Below are 25,527 nucleotides of genomic sequence, written 5' to 3' on the forward strand. Positions count from 1 at the left end.
AGTATTTAGTGACTCCCTCTCACCATGGAGAAGCCAATCAGCAGCTTTCTCTTACCAAGGAATGCTCATCTCCATAGAAACGAAACGCATCCAGGTCAAACCTGAGCTTGTCTGGCTCCCGCCCGTCTCCCGGCAACACAAAGGTGGAAAAGGAGTCCTCAGCTTTGCTGTCCAGGAGGCAACTGCAGATGGACAAAGGGTCAAGTAGTGAATGGAGCGAAGACATTGAGATGGGAACAGTTGGAGATAGCAGAGAGCTCCTTACCCATTGTAGTCAATGATCCTGTATCTCAGGGTGGAGTCCTTGTCTGGGCTCAGTGTAGCTACACAGCGATCAATGTACAGCTTCAGGGGCACGTGATGGACCATTGAAACAGACGCCTCAATGTGAATGAGGTCTCCCAGAGAGTAGACAGTGGAAGGGCGCTCTGTGAGCCAGTCACCTGAAGTACAGGAGGACAAGGGTTGGAGACAGTGAATGTAACTCGCAGTGAGCGACACCAGGAGATCCCTCCCCAGTCACCCATCACGTACCATTCATTAGACGCAGGGAGAATGACAGATGGCCTTCTCCAGACCTGGTGGAGCTGAATGGGATCCAGGTGGGATTGATGGGGTTACTGCTCACATTGCCCTTCCTGGGTAGAGACACGGCAGACATTTTAGGCTAGGGTCAGACAACAGCAGCAGCTGGGGATCATATTGACAATCAAGTAAAGATTCTCACCTCAAATAACGACACTCAATGGGAACAACAGCCCCATTGGTTCTCACAATGACAGATCCAGGATAGTTTGGGGTGTGGGTCAGTTGGGTGGTGTAGATCAGGAAATCCCCAGTGATCTGAAAGACATCAGGTTAAGGAATGGGGAACTGATTCTTAGTGAGAAGGATCTACATGGGGTTCACAATGACATCATCCCATTAAATGAATTATTTACAGAACGTGCCAGGCTCCAGGCCCTGAGCCTGTCTCTCGACCCCAGAGCTGGAGGGACTATTACTGGAATGCAATAGGTCACAGGTCAGGGGGTTAGTCTTTTAGGATCAATTTAGGATCCAAAAATCAGGAATTATTGGAATTCCATATCCAAAGGCCAAGGAATGCTCAGTAGGTCAACAGGATTGGTTTTAAGATCACAGCAGAATTACAGATAGATGGAACAGGAACATGGTGATCTTTATCTACAAGGTAAAACAGGAAGTCTTCAGACTATGGGAAGGGATTACAGACAAAGTTAGTGAAACATCAGCTTCAGTGAGAAGCAAAAACAATTAACCAGAATGGAACCAAAACAGTTTTACCAACAGGTCAGATATCGAGCTCAAGGACTAGACAAGTCAATTTATTCACACAGCAGTCCCACAATTGGGATGAAACTAGACTAAGTGAGTCAAATAAACCCAATCTGATTGAGAATAATAGGCTGCTCACCACAAAACTAAGCACATCATTCTGCAACAACATGACAGCTGTGTTCTTGTTATTTCACTATAGAGAAGTGTCATGCTGGAAGGCACTGATAGAAAGTCTAGTGTTCTATTCACATTCAGGTGAAAGATCAAACCACTCACACTTCACCACATTATAGCTAATTCACAGACAAAAATGTAATAACAGAACCACCTGTATAATCAGCAGCTTCCAAACCAATGAGAACAGCAGTACAAATTGAGATGAAGACCAGGTAAGGCCTAGTCTAATCCAGCAAAGGAAGCTAGCAGGAGACAGACCCTCAGTAAGTCAATGTTCCTCAATGTAACCCTAACTGAAATAATCCCCAACCCAAGCTTCCTGCAAGTGTGGAGAACTCCCATTACCTGCAATCTGCTGCCACACTCATGCAGCCCATAGTCAAAGAGGACAGTGTGGTTCTCAGGGTAGACCCTGGTTGGCTGACAACCTACAGTCCCCAGGGTAAGGTCAGCAGCTTTAATCAGGTGCCCAGTTCCAAATAAATCCAGCTGGGCCCTGACCAGTAGGTTGTGCTCTCCACACTGCACCATCACAGTCTGTAGTGGGGACACACTCCCAACTTCAGACACTGGGAACCTGGAACCCCCATGAGAAGGGACTCTCTCAGGAACAGGGCTGGCTCTCACAATTCCCCATGGCAACCTCTGGTTCAAAAACTGCTGCCATGTGTCAGAGCAACAGACAGCTCCAATTAACATTAACACAAGGAACAAACCCCTCATTACAAAATCACCCATGATCCCAAACAACTCAACCATCCCCACATTCCCCAACCAGCTCCTTTTATACACACAACCCACACTCACCTGATACCAATATGACCAGGAGCAGCAGCATTGAACCAATCGACCAGCCCTAATCTCGACAATTTCCACCAATGACTGAACTCATGGCTATGTTCTCAGGAGGATCGATTACATTTGGGCCAATAGGAGTGGCTGTGAGTTGCTGTGCTGTCACCTGACTGAATTCAGCTCCACAAGATCTCATCAGGAAATCCCCATGACTACAATCATCAAAGGTAGCTCGTTGATCCTGGAGAGGGTCTGCTGTATTCTGCCCATCCTAACCTGGGCAGTCTGACAGTGAGAACCATGGAGAGATTGTGTGAGAATTAGAAACAGGGTTTGAGCAGAATGAAGGGATTTGTCTTGTACTGTACCTATCCTTGGGAGTATATGTTGGAAGAAGCTTTATTCTGTATCTAAACCTGTTCTTGGCTGGGGCACTGTAGGGAGAACCTAACTTTCAGTTCACTTTTAATTCATAGAGTAGAGGCAGTTTTACTCTGTATTTCACGTTGTGCTGTCTCTGTCCTGGGGACAACTTTCCTTCCAGTTTTCAAGAATGGAGGAAGCTTTTGTTTCAGTTGTAAAGAGTAGGATCTTTTACTTTGTTTCTAACTCTGTGATGTTTCTGCTTTGTTAGTGTTTGCTGTAAACAGTGTAGCTTTACAGTTAGTTTACAAGTGTAGAAGCAGCTTTACGTTCAGTGTAAATGAGCGGGGGAAGTTGTATTCTGTATCTAATCCCACGCTGACCTTGCTTTTGGGAGAGATTGATTGGTTGGGATCATGTTGAGGGTGAAAGTGAGGACTGAAGATGAGAGTCGTAAAGTGTGGTAAAGCACAGCAGGTTATGAAAAATCCAAGGAGCAAGTGAGTCGGTGTTTCAGGCATCAGCCTGTCATCAGGAATGTGGGTTGGGAAAGGGGGGCTGAGTGATTAATAGGAGGGTAGGTGTGGGGGTGTGGTGAGCGAAGGTAGGTGGGATGGCAGTAGGTCAATGCAGGTCAGGGGTGTTGAGGGAGCTTTCCATTCATTTTAAAAAGGAAGATTGAGCTTTACTTTCAGTTTCAAAGAGTAGATAGTGTCTTATTTGTAAGAATCTCATTGCATCATGTCCCTGTTCTTGGAGTGTTTGATATGAACAGTGTTGAGGTAGGTTCACTTTCAGCTTAAAAGAGAACAGGGAGCTTTATACATTATCAATCTGTAGCTGTCCCTGTTTGATGGGGACAGGGTAGGGGGAGTTTTTGCTTCAGTGTAAAAGTGTAGAGGGACCATTCCTTTCAGTATAAAGGAGCCTCAGTCTGTATCTGAGCCTGATCTGTACCTTCCTGTGGGAGTGTTGATCGGGACAGGATTGAGGTCTATGGCCTCCAGCTGTGCTGGGATAAAGCTCAGTGTAAACTCGAGGAAAAGCACCTCTTTCACTGAGTCACTTTGCAGCTTTTCACACAACACGGTGTTCAACAAATCCAGGAACATCTCCTCAGCCCTGTTTTGCTTAATTTCTTCCTGTAAGTTTTGGTTCAAACTCCTTTTCCTCTGGATGTTACTGTGCTCATTGTCCTTCCATTCACATCCCCTTGGGGGCTCCTCTCTTGGTTGGTTACTGCCTGCTTATTTTTATTGGTTACTGGGTGGATGTGGGCAGCGCTGGCCATGCCAACATTTCCTGACCAACCCCCAGTGAGGAGGAGAAAGTGAGGACTGCAGATGCTGGAGATCAGAGCTGAAAATGTGTTGCTGGAAAATCCCCAGCTATCCTGGAGAAGGTGTTAGGGAGAGTGGTACAGGAATGTGTGAACCCAGTTTCAGCGACGTTCCAACTGTGTAACATGGGAGGAAGGTGTGAACTTTCTAGGTGCGAGCGGTCGCAGGTTTGGAAGTTGCTGTTGGAGGAGCCTTGGTAAATTGCTGCAGTGTATGTTGTAGACCACACACAATCCGTCAGTGTCGACCAATGTTGGAGTGAGGGAATGTTGATGGTGGCGAATTAGACAATGTAGTTTCTATCGATTTCAGTAAGGCCTGAGACAAGGTCCCACACGGGAAGCTAATAAAGAAGGTAAAATCCCATTGGATCCAGGGTATGTTCGGAAGTTAGATCCAGAACTGTCTTTGAGCAGGAGACAGAGGGTTGTTGTTGAAGTTTATCTGTGTGACTGGAGCAGCGGTGTACCACTTGGATCGGTGCTGGGTCCCACGCTGTTTGTCATGTCCATAAATGATGTCCAAGAGAGCGGGGGAGGATGATCAGTTAATTTGTGGGTGACACAATGATTGGCCGGGTGGTTGACAATGCAGAGGGATGTGTTAGGTTGTAGGAGAATACAAATGGATTGGTCCAATGGCCGCATTAGTCAGAGGTGCAAATTGGCTTAGGGATGAGGAAATTAGAGAAGGTGTGGCCTCCTCTATATTGGGGAGACAGGCCGCCTACTTGCGGAGCGATTCAGAGAGCACCTCTGGGCCACCCGGACGAACCAACCCAACCAACCTGTGGCACAGCATTTCAACTCCCCCTCCCACTCCACCGAGGATATGCAGGTCATTGGACTCATCCACCGCCAAACCACAACAACCCGACGGTCGGAGGAGGAGCGTCTTATCTTCCGACTGGGAACCCTCCAACCGCAGGGGATGAACTTGGACTTCACCAGTTTCTTCATCCCCCCTCCCCCCACCCTGTCTCAGCCGGATCCTTCCAGCCCGGCACCGCCTTCCTGACCTGCAGTCTTCTTCTTGACCTCTCCGCCTCCACCCTACTCCGACCTATCACCCTCACCTTGACCTCTTTCCACCTATCACATTTCCAACTCCCCTCCTCCAAGTCCCTCCTCCCTACCTTTTATCTTCTCCTGCTGAACACTCTCTGCTCATTCCTGAAGAAGGGCCTGTGCCCGAAACGTCGAATCTCCTGTTCCCTGGATGCTGCCTGACCTGCTGTGCTGTTCCAGCAATAAAGTTTCAACTTTGATCTCCAGCATCTGCAGACCTCACTTTCTCCTCGAAATTAGAGAAGGGAAAAGGTGGTGAAGAGTGGTGTGGGAAGGGAAGGAGGGGTTCCATTTCATGGGGTAGGGATCTGTATAGCAGGGACGGTCTCCACCTAAACTGATGAAGTTTATCATTCCTGATGAAGAGCTTATGCTCAAAACGTCGTGCCTTCTGCTCCTTGGATGCTGCCTGCTGTGCTTTTCCAGCACCACACTGTTTGACTCTGCTTTCCAGTTTCTGCTGTCTTCTCCTTCTCCCCCTTAACTACAAAGCAGACCATGAAAGAAGGAAAAAGGAAGGATAACTCGGGAGACGTTATTAGAGATGTTGGAAATCATGAAGGTACGAAAACTAGCATAAGGACACTTTAGGTAAACGTTCGTAGCATTTGTAACAAGGTCGATCAGTTAATGGCACAAATCATCGCAAATGAATATGATTTAGTAGCCATTATGGAGACACGGTTACAGGATGGTCATGAGTGGGAGTTAAACAACCCGGGGTATCAGGCAATTCGGAAGGACAGACAGGAAGGTAAGGGAGGTGATGCCGCTCCTGATATCCAAGGACGACATCTGGGTGTTGCTGAGAGATGATATTGGTTCCATGGAGAATTCAAGGAAGGAACAAGTCACTGATAGGTGTAGTCTATAGGCTACCCAAATTGTACATCACATTGTAATGGGACTGAGGAGGGAGCAAGCTATCCTCGATCAGGTCCTGTGTAATGAGACAGGAATAATTAATGACTTCATATTTCGGAATCTTCTTGGAAGGAGCAATCACAGTTTGGTTGAATTTAGAATAAAGCCGGAGAGCGTGAAGGGAAAATCCGATACCAGAGCCCTGTGCTTAAACAAGGGAGACCTCAATAGGATGTGGGAGGATTTGGCTAAAGTAGACTGGAACCAAAGACCTTATGGTGGGACTTTCAAAGCAATATTTCAATGTGCTTAGCAATAGTTTACTCCAGTGAAAAGAAAGGATTGTAAGAAAAGGGGTAATCTGCCAAAGGAGGCTATCGAATCAAATGAGAAGTCATGGGAAAGCACAACATTGGGAAAGTTTTAAAGGTCAACAGAAAGCCACAAATAGAGCTATAAAGAAAAGTAAGATAGTTCTTTTTCCTCTCATAGACTAGCCCAGAATATAAAGACAGATTGCAAAGCTTTCTACAAATGTATGGAATGAAAAAGAATGGCTAAAGTAAACATTGGTGTCCCAGAGGATGAGAAGGGGCATTTAGTCATGGGATATGATGAAATGGCTGAGGCATTGTACAGGGTTTTGGGTGTCAGCCTTCACAGTGAAGGACATGAATAACATGCCAGTAATTGACAGAGAGACAAAAGTAGGGGAGGACCTGGAAACAATCATGATCAGGGAAGACGTATCTTCGGGCAAGCTCATGGAACTAAGACGACAAGTCTCCTGGCCCTGATGGAAGACATCGCAGGGGGCTAAAGGAGATGGCAGGAGGAAGAGCAAGTGCACTTGTGGGAATGTTCCAAAACTTGCTGTACTCTGGGGCAGTTCCAGCAGATTGGAAAACAGCAAATGTTTCAACAGGGCAGTAGACAAAAGATGGGGAATTGTAGACTGGTTGGCCTAACCTCTGTAGTGGGGAAGATGCTTGAGTCTGTTATGAAGGAAGGAATAGTAAGGCATCAAGATAGAAATTGTCCCATTGTGCAGCTGCAGCGTGAGTTCATGAAGGGCAGGTCACTCCTAACTCATCTTTTGGAATTTTATGAAACCATGATGAGCACGGTGGACCACAGGGAGCCAGTGGATTTCCAAAAGGCCTTCAACAAGGTGCCGCACGAGAGGCTGCTGCATAAGATAAAGATGCATGGCATTACGGATAAAGTATTAATATGGATACAGGATTGGTTGACTAACAGGAAGAAAAGCGTGGGGATGTGTGCGCTATTTTGGTTCGCAAACAATCCCTCGCGCTGTGCCTTAGGGATCGTTGTTGGGGCCACAATTATTCACAATTTACACAGATGATTTGGAATTGGGATCGAGGTGCAGTGTGTCAAAGTTTGCAAATGACACAAAGATGCAAAGTGTGTGGAGGACTGTGAACTTTACAGAGGAACCTAGATACTTACAGTGAGGGGCAAAGGTCTGGCAAATGGAATATAATGTTAATAAGTGTGAAGTCATCCATTTTGATAGGAGTAACAGTAAAAAGGACGAATACTTGAATGGTAAAAAGTTGCAGCATGCTGCCATGCAGAGGGACCTGGGTGTCCTTGAGCATGAATCCCAAGTTGGTCTGCAGGTACAGCAGGTCATTAAGAAGGCAAATGGAAAATTGTCCTTTTATTGCTAAAGGGATTGTGTTTAAAAGCAGGGAGATTATATTGTGGCAGCACAGGGTGCTGGTGGGGCCATAACTGGAGTACCGCCTGCAGTTTTGGTCTTCCTTGAGAAAGGATGTACCGGCACTAGAGAGGACGCAGAGGCGGTTCACTGGGTGGGTTCCAGCATTGAGAGAGATGGCTTATGAAGAGAGACTGAGTAGACTGGGATTCTCTTCATTGGAATTCAGAGGAATGAGGGATGATCTTAGAAAAACATATAAAATGATGACAGGAATAGATATGATAGCCATAGAGAGGATGTTTCCACTGGCAGGTGAAACTCGGACAGGTGGGTATAGCTCAATTAGAAGGAACAGATTTCAGACTGAATTGAGAAGGAACATCTTCACACAGAGGGTTGTGAATCTATGGAGTTCCCTGCCCCAATGAAGTTAGTTGATGTTACTTCAGTAAATGTTTCTAAGGCTAAGATATGTTCTCTTTTTGAACAATAAAAGAATTAACGGTTAGAGTGAGAGGGCGGGTAAGTGGAGCTAAGGCCACAAAAAGATCAGCCAGATGGCCTACTACTGCTCCTCGTTCTTATTCTGTCCCTGAGAAATGTGAAGGGATGCACTTTCGAGGGAACAAAGAAGAAAAGGAAGTACTCAATAAATGGCAGGACACTAGGAAGCTCAGGAACAGAGGGATCTTGGAATACTATTCCACAGACCCCTGAAGGTGGCTGGATAGGTTTATAGAGGAGTTAAAATGACCTGTTGATGCTTGCCTGTGTCAGTTCAAGTATAAACTGTAAGAATAGGGAGGTCATGTTGAAGCTGTACAGATCTTTGATTAGAGGACACAGCTGTAGTACTGTGTGCAGTTCTGGTCACCCCACAACAGGAAGGGTGTGGTTATACTGGAGAGGGTACAGAGGAGATTCACCCGAATGTTGTCTGGGATTGAACATTGCAGCTACGAGGAGACCTTGGATAAGCTCGGAAGGTTGTTCTCTTGGAGCAGAGAGATTGAGAGGAGATTTGGTGGAGGTGTATAAGATTAGGGACCAGGTGAATAGAAAGCAGCTGTTAGAAAATAGACAATAGGTGCAGGAGTAGGCCATTCTGCCCTTCGAGCCTTCACCGCCATTCAATATGATCATGGCTGATCATTCCTAATTAGTATCCTCTTCCTGCCTTATCTCCATAACCCTTGGTTCCTTGAGAGCTCTATCCAACTCTTTCTTAAATGAATCCAGAGAGTGGGCCTCCACTGCCCTCTGGGGCAGAGCATTCCACACAGCCACCACTCTCTGGGTGAAGAAGTTTCTCCTCATCTCTGTCCTAAATGGTCTACCCCGTATTTTTAAGCTGTTTCCTCTGGTTCAGCACTCACCCATCAACGGAAACATGTTTCCTGCTGCCAGAGTGTCCAATCCTTTCATAATCTTATACGTCTCAATCAGATCCCCTCTCAGTCTTCAAAACTCTAGGGTATACAAGCCCAGTTGCTCCAGTCTTTCAGAGTAAGGTAATCCCGCCATTCCAGGAATTGACCTCGTGAACCTACGCTGCACTCCCTCAATAGCTAGAATGTCTTTCCTCAAATTTGGAGACCAGAACTGCACACAGTACTCCAGGTATGGTCTCACCAGGGCCCTGTACAGCTGCAGAAGAACCTCTTTGCTTCTACACTCAATCCCTCTTGTTATGAAGGCCAGCCTTCTTCACTACCTGCTGTACCTGCATGCTTACCTTCATTGACTGGTGTACAAGAACACCCAGATCTCTCTGTGATGCCCCTTTACCTAAATTGATTCCATTTAGGTAGTAATCTGCCATCATGTTGTTGCCAACAAAGTGGATAACCTTACATTTATCCCACATTAAACTGCATCTGCCATGCATCTGACCACTCACCTAACTTGCCCAGGTCACCCTATAATCTCCTAACATCCTCATCACATTTCACCCTGCCACCCAGCTTAGTATCATCAGCAAATTTGCTAATGTTATTGCTAATACCATCTTCTATATCATTAACAGATTGTAAAAAGCTGCGGTCCCAGTACTGATCCCTGCGGTACCCCACTGGTCACTGCCTGCCATTCCGAAATGGAGCCGTTTATCACTCCTCTTTGTTTCCTATCAGCCAACCAACTTTCAATCCAAGTTAGTACAATGTAGACAACTCCTTCCTAACTGTAGCACACTGTGTGCTGCCATCTTTGTGTGGCCTGTCTGTGAGACAGGACACACCCAGGGATGGTGACTGTGGTCTTTGGGACATTCTGTGTAATGTACAATGCTGTAATTCTGGCAGGGTTAGCCTGGGCTTGTATGGTAGCACTGGCCCTGAGATGGTGCAAAGGAGAAACTTGCAGGGCTGCCTGCACCGTTTGTTTATGGTTACTGGGGTAAGGCCACGTTTCCCAGCCAGTTTTATTCACAGCTTTTAAGCTGTTGGATACACCTCAGCTGCGTGCTCACTCATTTCAGTGGGTTAAATACAACCCCATTGCTGTAGGCCTGGAGTCACATGTAGGCCAGACTCAGCAAGAATGGCAGATTTCCTGTCCCAAAGTACATTCATGATCCAAATACATTTTAAACTACCAAAACAGATTCCAGGATCCTGTTCCCATTAGACAGATGGCTACTGGAGTTCCCCTTCCACCTTCATTGGTGCTAATACTCATCAGGTTCTCTCCAAGTCTGATAACAAACTCCCTCAAATCAGGTTTCTATCCCTGCCAATGAGCAACACAGCAATGGCCTTCAGTGTGATTGGCCTAACCCAGTGCCCATCCTCTGAAGGCTGTGGACAGTTTCTATGCAGTTGACCACAGCTTGCTCCATCGCCTGGCATGGCCTTGGTGATGGCACTAACCTCATCTGGTTCCCAGGCTTACCAAGCCAGTCATTGGTTGAGAACCCATTGCAGCACCTCTCCTTGTAATTCATTCACATGCCATCACTGGCGAGGCCAGTATTTATTGCCCGTCCCGACTTATCCAGAGGGTAGTAAAGGTTCTGCTTCATTTCAGTGGGTCTCATATAGGCCCGACCAGTTCAGGACAGTAGTTACTTTCCCTAAAAAAGGATCATTAATGAGTCAGATGGGTTTCTCCAACAATCAATGTGTTCATACTCATCATTAGGCTCATAATTCCCGATTGTTTTAATGGATTCAGATTGCATCATCTGCTGTGTGGCAGGATTCAAACTGCGGTCCACAGAGAGTTACCCAGGGCTCGGGATTCACAGGCCAGCAATAATATCGCTGGGTCCTCACCACACCCATGGTCTGCTCCATTCTCCACTGATTCTACAACCACTTTAACCACAAACCATTCCATCCTAATGCTTCTGACATTCCCTGACCACACCCAGCTCGCTTACCGTCCCTCAGCAATCAGGCTGTGTATCTGACACCCAGCACCAAGGACAAATGAGTGTCTGAAGCCTTCTCCATATTGAGTTCAATCCCTACAGCAATCCATTTTCCCCCAGTGGATGAATACACTCCCTCAATAAACTCCAAGTTGAAATAACCCACCAGAAAACAGCTTGTTTGAGAGGGGTCAGGACAGTCGGAAATTCACTTGGGGAATACAAGACTGGTCCACCCGTCCTGCAGGATTTAACACATTTGATCTTTGGACTGTACGCGAAACGTTTCAGAATTTACTGAGCCACAGCATTGTGGTTTATGGGCATGAAGGGACCATTTGGCCCCTCATACCTGTTTAACTAGCCCCTCAGTTTGAAAAACCCAATATGGATGTCAGAGATCTGAAACTCGCAAAATGCTGGAAAAGCTCAGGTCTGGCAGCAGCTGAGGAGAGAGAAACAGTTCATGCTGCAAATACAATTGGACACTTCTGAAGAGAGTGCCAGAAGACACTTGATACTTTGTCTTTCTCCCCCAGATGCTGTGAGGTTGACTGAGTTTCTCCAGCATGTTCTGTTTGCTTCACTGAGATTGGCTATGGTTCCAATTGACACCATATCCAGAGCCTGGTCAAAGAGCCAGGGATACAGAGTGAACCACCACGCTGATCAAATGCTCTCAGCCTGAAACCAGCAGGCAGCCAACTCCCCACCTGGAGACCTCTCCTGCATCCTTACCTCCACCTCAGGCAGGGGCTCAGTTGCCAGGTTGGTCAGCCCAGTATCCTGAATGATCAGGGGGTCAAGTGAGGCCTCCCCTTCCCACTTGAATCCAGCTTCACTCTCTGCAAGATCAAATATCCCAGTCAGGGAGAGATGGAGATGGAAGGATCCACAACATCAAGATGGTCAATGTCCTACCAGCTTCAGGACCAAGGTCTCTCCTTTCTCTGGAGGGGAACAGGATCTCTCTTGTGCTCCCACAGTTCCCGACATGGCAACAGGCTCAAATGTCACTGTCAGATTCCTCCAATGGGGTCCAGCTAAACAAGAGAACCAGCCCATCAACCACATGGTGCATCACCTCTCCCAACAACAACATCCCTGAGGGACAGAGAGGGAACTTATATATTCTGCAGCTTCTGGAAAGTACAAGCTTTGTTCCTGGAATCTCCCTGATCCACAGCAACAACTTTCAGGTGACAGGTGATGAAAATCTGAGGGACACATTCAGAACAAGTCAGTATTTAGTGACTCCCTCCCACTATGGAGAAGCCAATCAGCAGCTTCCTCTTGCCAAGGAATGCTCATCTCCATAGAAACCGAGGGCATCCAAGTCAAACCTGAGCTTGTCTTGCTCCCGGCAACACAAAGTTGAAAAGGAGTCCTCAGCTTTGCTGTCCAGGAGGCAACTGCAGATGGACATAGGGCCGTGAAGTGAATGGAGGGAAGCCTTTGAGATGGGAGCAGCTGGAGATAGCAGAGAGCTCCTTACAGCATCATTGACTACAATGGGTATCTCTGGGTGGAGACCTTGTCTGGGCTCAGTGTAGCTACACAGCGATCAATGTACAGCTTCAGGGGCACGTGATTGGCCATTGAAACAGACGTCTCAATGTGAATGAGGTCTCCCAGGGAGTAGACAGTGGAAGGGCGCTGTGTAAGCCAGTCACCTGAAGTACAGGAGGACAAGGGTTGGAGACAGTGAGTGGAACTCGCAGTGAGTGACACCAGGAGACCCCACCCCAGTCACCCATCACGTACCATTCATTAGGCACCGGGAGAATGACAGATGGCCTTCTCCAGACCTGGTGGAGCTGAATGGGATCCAGGTGGGATTGATGGGGTTACTGCTCACATTGCCCTTCCTGGGGAAGAGACAGGGCAGACATTTTAGGCCAGGGTCAGACAACAGCAGCAGCTGGGGATCATATTGACGATCAAGTAAAGATTCTCACCTCAAATAACGACACTCAATGGGAACAACAGCCCCATTGGTTCTCACAATGACAGATCCAGGATAGTTTGGGGTGTGGGTCAGGTGGGTGGTGTAGATCAGGAAATCCCCAGTGATCTGAAAGACACCAGGTTAAGGAATGGGGAACTGATCTGAAATGAGAAGGATCTACATGGGGTTCGCAATGACATCATCCCATTGCAACAATTCTTCAGGGAGTGTGACTGGCTCAGAGCCAGTAGACTTCTTCCTCCCAGAGCTGAGGAGTGTAGTATTAGAGGCAATAATCTCAAGGTTAGGGGTTAGTCATTTACCTCAGCATAGCGGTTCAATGCCTCACAGTGTGAGGGTTCTGGGTTCAATTTCACCCTCAGTCAACTGCCTGTGTGGAGCTTGCACATTTTCCCTGTGTATGTGTAGGTCCTCTCTGGGTGCTCTGCTTTTCTCCCACAGTCCAAAGATGTGCAAGTCAGGTGAATTGGCCATGCTAAATTTCTATTAATGCTCAGAGATACGGAGGCTAGGTGGGTTAATGATAGGAAATGCTGTGTTACATGGAGAGGGTAGGTGAGCTGGTCACTCTCCCCAGGGTTGGTCTGTACTCAATGAACCAAAGGGCCTGCTTCCAACTATCGGGATTCTATGGTTCTCAGTCAGTTGTCATTGGAAGACCTGCTGCTCGAGCCTAGGAATGCTCAGTTCATCAAATGGATTGAGTTTTTTTTCTGTAAACTCAACAGAACAGAATAGGGCCCCTAACAGATCAATAAGGCTGTCCATATGTGGACTCACTGGAGGTGAGTCAGATCCGAAAGCAATATTTTGCTTCTGTATTTACTGGGGGAGACACATGGAAGAGAGGCAACTTGGTGGAAAAGAGGGATGCCTCGGAAACGGTCAACATTGCTGCAGGGATGCCAGAAGTCTTAAAATACAAAGCTAGATAAATCCATGTGACCTGATCAGATGAATGTCAGGACATTATGGGAAGCTCGCTAAGACATTGCAGGGCCTGTAGCAGATATTTATATCATCGATAGCCGTGGGTCACGTGCTGCAAAACTGGAGGGTGGCTAATGTTGAGGCATGGAAAAGCCACAACTTGATGTCAGTAATGGGTTTGTTGTTGGAGGAAACTCTGAGGGACAGGATCCAGATGCATTTCCAAAGTCAGGGAGTGATTAGGGATAGTCAGCGTGGTTTTGTGCATGGGAAGCCATGTCTGTCAAAATTGTTTGACTGTCTTTTGGAAGGGGTGACCAAAGAAAGAGGTGAAGGCTCAGTGATGAAAGTTGTTTGCATGGATTTTAGCAAAGCCTTTTGACAAGGTTCCACATGGTAGACTAATTTGTAAAATTAGGTCACATGGGTTTCACGGTGAGCTTGCCAATTGAATACAAAATTGGCCTCACAACAGGAGACAGTCATGGTAGAGGGTTGCAATTTGGATTGGAGACCTGTGACCAGCGGTGTTTGGCAGGATTGGTGCTGGGTCCACTGCTGTTTGTCATTCATATAACTGACTTAGCAGCGAATGTAGGAGACATGATTAGTAATGTTGCCGATGAGACCAAATTGGTGGTACAGTGGACAGTGAAGAAAGCTATCGAAGAGAAGCAAGTTGGGCCAAGGAATGGCAGATGGAGTTTAATGTCAAGATTAGAATGGTGCTGGAAAAGCACAGCAGGCCAGGCAGCATCCAAGGAGCAGGAAAATCGATGTTTCGCACAAAAGTCCTACAACTGCTGTCTGTCTCTACCCTTGTGTTGTCACGATGAAAGATGGCGTTTAATGCAGATTAATGTATGGTGTTACATTTTGGGAAGATAAAGCAGGGCAGGTCTTACACAGTTAATGGTAGGGCCCTGAGAAGTGTAGGTGAACACAGGGAGACCAAAGGGTTCAGGTATACTGTTCATTGACAGTGGGATCACAGGCAGACAGGGTGGTGAAGGTGGCATTTGACACATTTACCTTCATTGATCATAACATTCAGTACAGGGGCTTGGGTGTCACGTTGCAACAGGACAGAACATTGATGAGGCCACCTTTGGAATACTCTGTACCGTTCTGGTTACCCAATGGGAAAGATGTTGTTAAATTGGAAAGGATATAAAAACGATTTATAAGGATGAGACTAGGACTGGAGGATTTGAGGCAGAGGGAGAGGCTGGGACTTGCTTGATCCTGCAGCATAGGAGGTTGAGTGTTGACCTTATCGAGGTCCTTTTCCCCAGGATGGGTCAGGGGACGTGTAAGCGAGAGGGCTGCGGAGGGGGGTGTGGGTTTCAAGAGGCAGTTGTGGGATAGCTGATTCCGACAGACTGTGGTGCAAATATGGAATGAACTGCCAGCAGAAGTGGTAGTGACAGGTGTGACTGTATGACTTGGACTAAGATGCTAATCAGGAAACATTCAGGGCAGAGGAACATTGAGGCACATGGTGATGATTTTCATTAACAGGAGAAATGAGGCTGCAAGTATATTTTGGCCTCATCATATTAGGACATGCAACCTCCACATTTTAGGAGGAGAGGTTGTTCACACAAGACCTGGGTTGATTAATCGGAACGTGACTGAAGAAAAGGAGAGCGTCAGGGACCAGGGAGAGGAAGCAGTAGTAAGCGAAAATATTGAAACAGAACAGCTTTCATCCAGGAGCCTGGTTATTTCACTGAGAGTAAGTTGGACATCTTCCAGCTCAAGGCACTTCAACTCGCACCTCCTGCTTATTTGAAAAAGAACAACCCGTCAGAATTAAGGTGGACGGAGTGACCCCTCCATTCAAATGGATCTGTCCACGGGCAGTGGAGCTGAAGCACTGAAGAACTATACAAGAGGTTCAGAGGGATCCGAATGTTCCAGACCAATGGGGATGACAACACAAGGGTAGGGACAGAAAGCAGTTGAAGCAAGGTCCAAAAGACAATGTAAAGGTAATGTGGAGTTTGAGAAAGCTGGGGTTAAACCCTCCCCCACACAATATTCATGCCCATCCCAGCCAGGGTCACAGTGAGGAACAATCACCAACCCAAGCTGACAGCAAGTGACGAGGACTCCCGTTACCTGCAATCTTCTGCCACATTGAAATGTGACTCATTGATCGAGGAGGGTGACTGGTGGGTCTGAACCCAGGAGTGTGACAGTGAGAAATACTGACAGATTGTCATAGGATGCAGTTTGGAGACGGGTTTGGGCAGAACAAAGTGCGTGGTCCTCATATTGACATCATACTTCACCTCCTCTTGGGAATGTTTGGTTGGGACAGTCTAGTGAGACATTTGCCAGGTATTTTTTTTAGAAAGATTAGATTCCCCTACAGTGTGGAAGCAGGCCCTTCGACCCATTAAACCTGATCTTCCAAAGAGTAATCCACCCAGACTCATTTCCCTCTGACTAATGTGCCAAACACTACAGGCAACTTAGCATGGCCAAGTCACCTGACCTGCACATCTTTGGACTGTGGGTGGAAACTGGAGCATCCAGAGGAAATCACCACAGACAGAGCGAGAACCTGCAAACTCCACACAGCCAGTTGCCAGCGGCTGGGAACTAGCCTGGGTCCGTGGTGCTGCAAGGCAGCAGTGCTAACCATTACCCATACTGTATCTGTCCTGGGAGAGTGTGACAGACAGATTTGGAAGGATGTTGACATTCAATTTAAGGGTAGTGGAAACTTTACTGTCCACTTAAGTCTGGAGAGGACTTCACTGTGTATCTAACTCCATGCTGTCCTCCTTCTGGGAGTGTTTGATGGGGAGACTGTGAAGGGAACTTTACTCTGTATCTAATCTTATTCTCTCCCTGTTTGGGAATGTTTTATAGTGACAATGTGTAGAGGCACTTCGCTTTCAGTTGACCTTCAGCTCAAAGCAACAGAGCAGGTTTAAATCTGTACCAAACCATGTGCTATCACTATCTGGGAGTTTTTTATGGCGAGACACTACCAAGGGAATCTGGAACCATGGTTACAGTGACATTCCGTGTTGAGCTTGGAGGGAAGGTGTGAACTTTCTGGGTGCTGTTGGAGGAGCCTTGGTGAATTGCTGCAGTGTATCTTGTAGACAGCAGAGGTACTGGAAGTAGGAAACCTCACACTTGGATAAGTATGTGTATGAACACAAAGCTTCAGAACACTGGAAACCCTGGGCCTATAAGTGGGAAAGAGAGATGAGTGGAGATAGAAGTGTGTTATATGGTGATAAAGACTCAATGGGCCTCTTTTGTATTCTGACAGGATGACCTATTTGAAGTCTATCCCATTTCACATGATAGAGATCAGTGTGAAGACAGGACTGAGGTGTACAGTCCTGATGCTGTACACAGAATCAGTCACTTTAGTCCAACTCATACATGACCAGATATCCTAATTAGTCCCATGTGCTAGCACCTGGCCCATATCCCACTGAAACCCTTCCTATTAAAGGCTGTAATTGTACCATCCTCCACTTTCTCCAGCAGCCCATTCCATACAAGCATCACCCTCTCCATCAGAGCATTGCCCCTTGGGTCCCTTTTGATATCTTTCCACAACTAGAGGGCATAGGTTTAGCATGAGAGGGGGTTCTCCCACCCCAGGGAAAGACCTTGTCCATTTGTTATCTAGGCCCCTCATGATTTTATAAACCTTTCATGTCACCCCTCATCCTCCAACACTCCAGGGAAAACAGCCCTAGTCTATTCCACCTCTCCCATAGCTCAAATTCTCCAACCCTGGCAACATTCTTGAAAGGGTTCAGAAAAGATTTACAAGTTTCACAACAGCCTCCTGAGAGGTAGGAGACCATAATTGCCCATAATATACCAACATTGGCCTAACCATGTACTGTATAGCTGCTACATGACCTCCCAACTCTACTCAGTAGTAAAAAAGAACGCTTACCAAACAGCTTGTTCACTTTCCTATCTACCTGTGACTCCACTTTCAAGGAACCATGAACCTGCACTGCAAGGTTTTGGTTCAGCAACACTCCCCAGGGCATTACCAGTTCAGTGTCCAAGTGCTGCTCTGATTTGCTTCTCCAAAATACAGCACCTTGCAGTTATCTAAATTAAATGCCCATCCGATCAAGATCCTGTTGTAACCTTCACTGTCCTCTCGACCTTCAAATCTGGAGTCCTCTGCCATTTCATTCTGTTCACATCCAAATCATTTACCTCAATGGCAGACAGGAGTCAACCCAGCATCAATCCATGTGGCACTCCATTGGTCACAGGCCTCCAGTCTGAAAAGCAACCCTCCACCATCATCTTCTATCCTCTACCTTCAGGGTCAGTTCTGTGTCCAAATGGCTAGTTCTGTATTCCATGAGATATAACTTTGCTAACCAACCAGTCTCCCAGGAGGAACCTTGTCAAATGCCTTCCTGAAATCCATAATTGATCATATCTACCACTCCCTCCAATCTGGTTATTTCTTCAAAAGAATAAATAAAGCAGATGGTGAGGATGGGGTCAAGCAGGTTTTTCAATCCTATTGAATCCCTCCACCTGTTGAGGTAGCCAGTGTCAAAGCAATGCCCTTTAGGAGCTGGCCAGCTCAGTCAGTAATGAGGCTGCTGGGCCACAGGGCTGGCCATTCCCCTCTACACCCAGAATACATTCTGCCCCTTCACCCCCAACTGCTTTGTCTAAATGCTGTTCACACTGGAGGAACACTGATCCATCAGCTGGCACAGTGTAATACAGTATCCAGCAGTTTGACCTGTCATCATGTGACTCTGGACCCCATGAGATCCATGTTGACAACTCCCTTTTACCCCATGGTGCTGCTACCCCTCTTGGTAGGGAGAGAACAGAGTGGTAGCAGTGTATACCATGCTGTGTTTTATGGAACACAAGCAGTCAGGCCCTTCAGCCCTTTCACAGTTCCATTCTCATCCATGTGCCTATCCAATGACCAATTAAATGCCCTTAACATTAATGAGTCTACTACTGTTGGGGCATAGAATGCCCTGCCTTCTACTGAAGAAACTACCTTTCACATCTGTCCTATTATGATCACCTATCAGTTTAAAGCAAATGGCCCCTCATGCTAGCTATCACCATTGGAGGAAAGACTTGCTTGTCCAGTATCTAACCTGGATTGTCAGGTCTCAATTCAATGCCTCTACCCTCTAATGAACACAGCCTCAATTCCCTCAGCCTCCTTTCCATTCCAGGCAACATCTTAGTTAAGCTCCTCCAGCCTTTCCAAAGCTTCCACATCCTTCCTATAATTCCATGAAGAGAAGTGTTTAATACTCCAAATGCAGCATATTCTACAGCTGTGACATAAGCTCATGGTTCTGAAACTCAATCCTGAGTAAATCCTAACACACCACATGCCTTTTTAAACAAGGCTACCAACCTGGGTGGCAACTCTCGGGTCAATGCACATGGACACCAAGATCATTGCTCATCTGCACTGCCAAGATTCTTCCCATTAATCTAGTACTCTGCATTCCTGTTACTCCTTCCAAAGTGAATCACCTCACCTTTCCATATTGAACTCCATTTGTCATGCCTCAGCCTAGCTCTGCAGCTCATGTCCCTCACTAACCCACAACAATCTTAGTCCATCCAATTTGTTGGATACAATGGAGCTGCTGGCTCACTCATTAGAGGATAAAGTGAGCTCAGTGCTCAGGGTCTAGAGTCACATTCGGCCAGTCAATTTCCTTCCCTTCTCAAGGGAGGGAGAGAGAATTTTACAACCAATCCATTTCCATGACCTTTCTCCCATAAAAAGGAGTTGAAAGTCCTGTTTCCACTTTAGGGAATTGAAAACCACCCATTTTCTATGCCCCTGTCTGGTCATAGCCTCAGGCACACAGATAATCCATTGCCCAATCAGCATTGGGGTAGGCCATTCCCCGAAACACCCTCCCCACCACCAGTTATTGCCCTTTGGATAGGACTAACCTCACCTGGATCCAAGGCTTACTGGGGCAGTCACAGCCTGAGAATCCACTACAACTGATTCTCAGCCCATTACAACACCATTCTCTGGGCTGCTTCAGCCTGCACTGACCCTACAGCCACCCTCAGCACCACAAAAGCAACCTTCAAAACCCTGGAATATACCCTACAGCCAGGTCCTCGCCCCACTGGCTCCCAAATCAGGTTCTATATCTGACACCCTGAGGCCAACTCTAAATGGAGAAAGCTGCAGGCATTTCTCTCAGACCCTGCAGCAAGTCATTTCCCAATGGATGCCTCACTCTGGCTGACTGAACTATAGAGACAGGAACAGTGGGAATCCACTTGGACACTTCTGAAGAGGATCAGAACAGACTGGAAACAGTTCCTGCAGCATGTTCTGCAATCAAATTCAGAAACCCCTTTCCAGTGAGGTCTACAGCCCCCTGTACTCACTGGATAAAGCAAACTGCAAACAATATCTTCAATAACCCAATCAATCATCCTGGAAGCTCAATGCATGGATTGGACAGGCCAAGCCCAGAGATTGTACCCAGGAATATTTTAACAAGAGGATGCAGAAAAACCAGCTCCAGACAGAAGACACCATGAATCACTGCTTTATTGACTATGTCATCACAGGTTGATGGGTGTTCGCTTGTGTTTCCTGTACAGGACCGAGGCCAGCAATGAAGCAGAGATCAGACAGACCACTGTCACAGTCAGGGTCACCAACACAACCAACTCCACACCTACAGAACAAGGAGAAACCAATGGTTACTGAGAGAAACAGGGACAGAAAGGGAAACTAGCAGGTAGGCAGCTCCCCACCTGGAGACCTCGCCTGTATCCTTCCTTCAACCTCAGTTGCCAGGTTGGTCAGCCCAGTATCCAGGATGATCAGGGGGCCAAGTGAGACCTCCCCTTCCCACTTCAATCCAGCTTCACTCTCTGCAAGATCAAACATCCAGTCAGGGAGAGATGGAGAGGGGAGGATCCCCAACATCAAGATGGTCAATGTCCTACCAGCTTCAGGACCAAGGTCTCTCCTTCCTCTGGAGGGGAACAGGATCTCCCTTGTGCTCCCACAGTTCCCCACATGGCAACAGGCACAAATGTCACTGTCAGATTCCTCCAATGGGGTCCAGCTAAACGAGTGAAACAGCCCATCAACCACATGGTGCATCACCTCTCCCAACAACAACATCCCTGAGGGACAGAGAGAGGGAACTTACATATTCTGCAGCTTCTGGAAAGTACAAGCTTTGTTCCTGGAATCTCCCTGATCCACGGCAGCAACTTTCAGGTGACAGGTGATGAAAATCTGAGGGACACATTCAGAACAAGTCAGCATTTAGTGACTCCCTCCCACCATGGAGAAGCCAATCAGCAGCTTCCTCTTACCAAAGAATGCTCTTCTCCATAGAAACGAAAGGCATCCAGGTCAAACCTGAGCTTGTCTGGCTGCCGCCCGTCTCCCAGCAACACAAAGGTTGAAAAGGAGTCCTCAGCTTTGCTGTCCAGGAGGCAACTGCAGATGGACAAAGGGCCGTGAAGTGAATGGAGGGAAGCCATTGAGATGGGAACAGTTGGAGATAGCAGAGAGCTCCTTACCCATTGTAGTCAATGATCCTGTATCTCAGGGTGGAGTCCTTGTCTGGGCTCAGTGTAGCTACACAGCGATCAATGTACAGCTTCAGGGGCACGTGATGGGCCATTGAAACAGATGCCTCAATGTGAATGAGGTCTCCCAGAGAGTAGACAGTGGAAGGGCGCTCTGTAAGCCAGTCACCTGAAGTACAGGAGGACAAGGGTTAGAGACAGTGAATGTAACTCGCAGTGAGTGACACCAGGAGATCCCTCCCCAGTCACCCATCACGTACCATTCATTAGGCGCAGGGAGAATGACAGATGGCCTTCTCCAGACCTGGTGGAGCTGAATGGGATCCAGGTGGGATTGATGGGGTTACTGCTCACATTGCCCTTCCTGGGAAGAGACAGGGCAGACATTTTAGGCCAGGGTCAGACAACAGCAGCAGCTGGGGATCATATTGACAATCGAGTAAAGATTCTCACCTCAAATAACGACACTCAATGGGAACAACAGCCCCATTGGTTCTCACAATGACAGATCCAGGATAGTTTGGGGTGTGGGTCAGGTGGGTGGTGTAGATCAGGAAATCCCCAGTGATCTGAAAAACACCAGTTTAAGGAATGGGGAACTGATTCTTAGTGAGAAGGATCTACATGGGGTTCACAACAGCAGCATCCCATTAAATGAATTCTTTACAGAACGTGACAGGCTCAGGGACTGGAGGCTGTCTCTCGACCCCAGAGCTGGAGGGACTATTACTGGAATGCAATAGGTCACAGGTCAGGGGTGATGTTTTTAGGATCAATTTAAGATGGTATTGCATCATTCCAAAAATCAGGAATTATTAGAATTCCCTATCCAAAGGACAGAGAATGCTCAGTTGGTGAACAGGATTGTTTTTAAAATCACAGCAGAATTACAGATAGATGGAACAGGAACATGGCGATCTTTATCTACAAGGTAAAACAGGAAGTCTTCAGATTATGGGAAGGGATTACGAACAAGGTTAGTGAAACATCAGCTTTAGGTGAGAAGCAAAAACCAAGTTCAAAAGCATGAATTAACCAGAGTGGAACCAAAACAGTTTTACCAACAGGTCAGATATAGAGCTCAAGGACTAGACAAGTCAATTTATTCCCAACAGTCCCACAATTGGGATGAAACTAGACTGAGTCAAAAAACCCAATCTGATTGAGAATAGGCTGCTCACCACAAAACTAAGCACATCATTCTGCTACAACATGACAGTTGTGTTCTTGTTATTTCACTATAGAGAAGTGTCATGCTGGAAGGCACCGATAGGAAGTCTAGTGTTCTATTCACATTCAGGTGAAAGATCAAAACACTCACACTTCACCACATTATAGCTAATGCACAGACAAAAACATCGTAACAGAACCACCTGTATAATCAAGCTTCCAAACCAATGAGAACAGCAGCACACATTTTGAGATAGAGACCAGTTAACATCTAGTCTAATCCAGCATAGGAAACTAGCAGGAGACAGACCCTCAGTAAGTCAATGTTCCTCAATGTAACCCTAACTGGAATAAGCTACAACCCAAGCTTCCTGCAAGTGTGGAGAACTCCCATTACCTGCAATCTGCTGCCACACTCATGCAGCCCATAGTCAAAGAGGACAGTGTGGTTCTCAGGGTAGACCCTGGTTAGCTGACAACCTACAGTCCCCAGGGTAAGGTCAGCAGCTTTAATCAGGTGCCCAGTTCCAAATAAATCCAGCTGGGCCTTGACCAGTAGGTTGTGCTCTCCACACTGCACCATCACAGTCTGTAGTGGGGACAAACTCACACCCTCAGACACTGGGAACCTGGAACCCCCATGAGAAGGGACTCTCTCAGGAACAGGGCTGGCTCTCACAATTCCCCATGGAAACCTCTGGTTCAAAAACTGCTGCCATGTGTCAGAGCAACAGACAGCTCCAACTAACATTAACACAGGGAACAAACTCCTCATTACAAAATCACCCATGATCCCAAACAACTCAACCATCCCCACATTCCCCAACCAGCTCCTTTTATACACACAACCCACACTCACCTGATACCAATATGACCAGGAGCAGCAGCATTGAACCAATCGACCAGCCCCAATCTCGACAATCTCCACCAATGACTGAACTCATGGCTTTGTTCTCAGGAGGATCGATTACATTTGGGCCAATAGGAGTGGCTGTGAGTTGCTGTGCTGTCACCTGACTGAATTCAGCTCCACAAGATCTTGTGGAATTCCCCATGACTACAATCATCAAAGGTAGCTCGTTGAGCCTGGAGAGGGTCTGCTGTATTCTGCCCATCCTAACCTGGGCAGTCTGACAGTGAGAACCATGGAGAGATTGTGTGGGAATTAGAAACAGGGTTTGAGCAGAATGAAGGGATTTGTCTTGTACTGTACCTATCCTTGGGAGTATATGTTGGAAGAAGCTTTATTCTGTATCTAAACCTGTCCTTGGCTGGGGCACTGTAGGGAGAACCTAACTTTCAGTTCACTTTTAATTCATAGAGTAGAGGCAGTTTTACTCTGTATTTCACGTTGTGCTGTCTCTGTACTGGGGACAACTTTCCTTCCAGTTTTCAAGAATGGAGGAAGCTTTTGTTTCAGTTGTAAAGAGTAGGATCTTTTACTTTGTTTCTAACTCTGTGATGTTTCTGCTTTGTTAGTGTTTGCTGTAAACAGTGTAGCTTTACAGTTAGTTTACAAGTGTAGAAGCAGCTTTACGTTCAGTGTAAATGAGCGGGGGAAGTTGTATTCTGTATCTAATCCCACGCTGACCTTGCTTTTGGGAGAGATTGATTGGTTGGGATCATGTTGAGGGTGAAAGTGAGGACTGAAGATGCTGGAGGTGAGAGTCATAAAGTGTGGTAAAGCACAGCAGGTTATGCAAAATCCAAGGAGCAAGTGAGTTGGTGTTTCAGGCATCAGCCTGTCATCAGGAATGTGGGTTGGGAAAGGGGGCTGAGTGATTAATAGGAGGGTGGGTGTGGTGAGCGAAAGTAGGTGGGATGGCAGTAGGTCAATGCAGGTCAGGGGTGTTGAGGGAGCTTTCCATTTTTTTTAAAAAGGAAGATTGAGCTTTACTCTCAGTTTCAAAGAGTAGATAGTGTTTTATTTGTAAGAATCTCATTGCATCATGTCCCTGTTCTGGGAGTGTTTGATATGAACAGTGTTGAGGTAGGTTCACTTTCAGCTTAAAAGAGAACAGGGAGCTTTATACATTATCAATCTGTAACTGTCCCTGTTTGATGGGGACAGGGTAGGGGGAGTTTTTGCTTCAGTGTAAAAGTGTAGAGGGACCATTCCTTTCAGTATAAAGGAGCCTCAGTCTGTATCTGAGCCTGATCTGTACCTTCCTGTGGGAGTGTTGATCGGGACAGGATTGAGGCCTATGGCCTCCAGCTGTGCTGGGATAAAGTTCAGTGTAAACTCGAGGAAAAGCAGCTCTTTCACTGAGTCACTTTGCAGCTTTTCACACAACACGGTGTTCAACAAATCCAGGAACATCTCCTCAGCCCCGTTTTGCTTAATTTCTTCCTGTAAGTTTTTTTTTTAGATTACATTACATTAGATTACATTACATTAGATTAGATTACATTACAGTGTGGAAACAGGCCCTTTGGCCCAACAAGTCCACACCGACCCGCCGAAGCGCAACCCACCCATACCCCTACATTTACCCCTTACTGCGGGCAATTTAGCATGGCCAATTCACCTAACCTGCATATCTTTGGATTGTGGGAGGAAACCGGAGCACCCGGAGGAAACCCACGCAGACACAGGGAGAATGTGCAAACTCCACACAGTCAGTCGCCTGAGGCGGGAATTGAACCCGGGTCTCCAGCGCTGTGAGGCAGCAGTGCTAACCACTGTGCTACCGTGCCACCCACTGGGTTCAAACTCCTTTTCCTCTGGATGTTACTGTGCTCATTGTCCTTCCATTCACACCCCCTTGGGGGCTCCTCTCTTGGTTGGTTACTGCCTGCTTATTTTTATTGGTTACTGGGTGGATGTGGGCAGCGCTGGCCATGCCAACATTTCCTGACCAACCCCCAGCGAGGAGGAGAAAGTGAGGACTGCAGATGCTGGAGATCAG

The 25,527-nt window shown here is 46.9% G+C and overlaps 1 protein-coding gene across 1 annotated transcript; it reads right to left on the bottom strand.

Moving 5' to 3' along the window:
* Nucleotides 1-20,461: 20,461 nt before the first annotated feature.
* On the bottom strand, nucleotides 20,462-23,673 carry LOC122545270 (zona pellucida sperm-binding protein 3-like). The gene is made up of 9 exons (XM_087983336.1): nucleotides 23,478-23,673; nucleotides 23,016-23,362; nucleotides 21,902-22,017; nucleotides 21,709-21,812; nucleotides 21,440-21,617; nucleotides 21,230-21,356; nucleotides 21,061-21,149; nucleotides 20,852-20,973; nucleotides 20,462-20,577 (listed from the first exon to the last, which is right to left on the bottom strand). The coding sequence occupies exons 1-9, from the start codon at nucleotides 23,671-23,673 to the stop codon at nucleotides 20,462-20,464; spliced, it is 1,395 nt and encodes a 464-aa protein (XP_087839462.1).
* Nucleotides 23,674-25,527: the final 1,854 nt, after the last annotated feature.

Source organism: Chiloscyllium plagiosum, unplaced genomic scaffold (assembly GCF_037043375.1).
Source record: "Chiloscyllium plagiosum isolate Xiang-an unplaced genomic scaffold, Cpla_swu_hap1 HiC_scaffold_45, whole genome shotgun sequence".
In the NCBI taxonomy this organism is placed as follows: Eukaryota; Metazoa; Chordata; class Chondrichthyes; order Orectolobiformes; family Hemiscylliidae; genus Chiloscyllium; species Chiloscyllium plagiosum.

Excerpts from the sequence above, each read along its gene's own strand:
- LOC122545270 (XM_087983336.1), bottom strand. The coding sequence starts at position 23,673 with ATGGGGAATTCCACAAGATCTTGTGGAGCTGAATTCAGTCAGGTGACA. Across the intron at positions 22,018-23,015 it reads AGTGTGGCAGCAGATTGCAG|ATCACTGGGGATTTCCTGAT; the intron begins GTAATGGGAGTT and ends GGTGTTTTTCAG. Across the intron at positions 20,578-20,851 it reads AGACCTTGGTCCTGAAGCTG|GTGTGGAGTTGGTTGTGTTG; the intron begins GTAGGACATTGA and ends CTTGTTCTGTAG.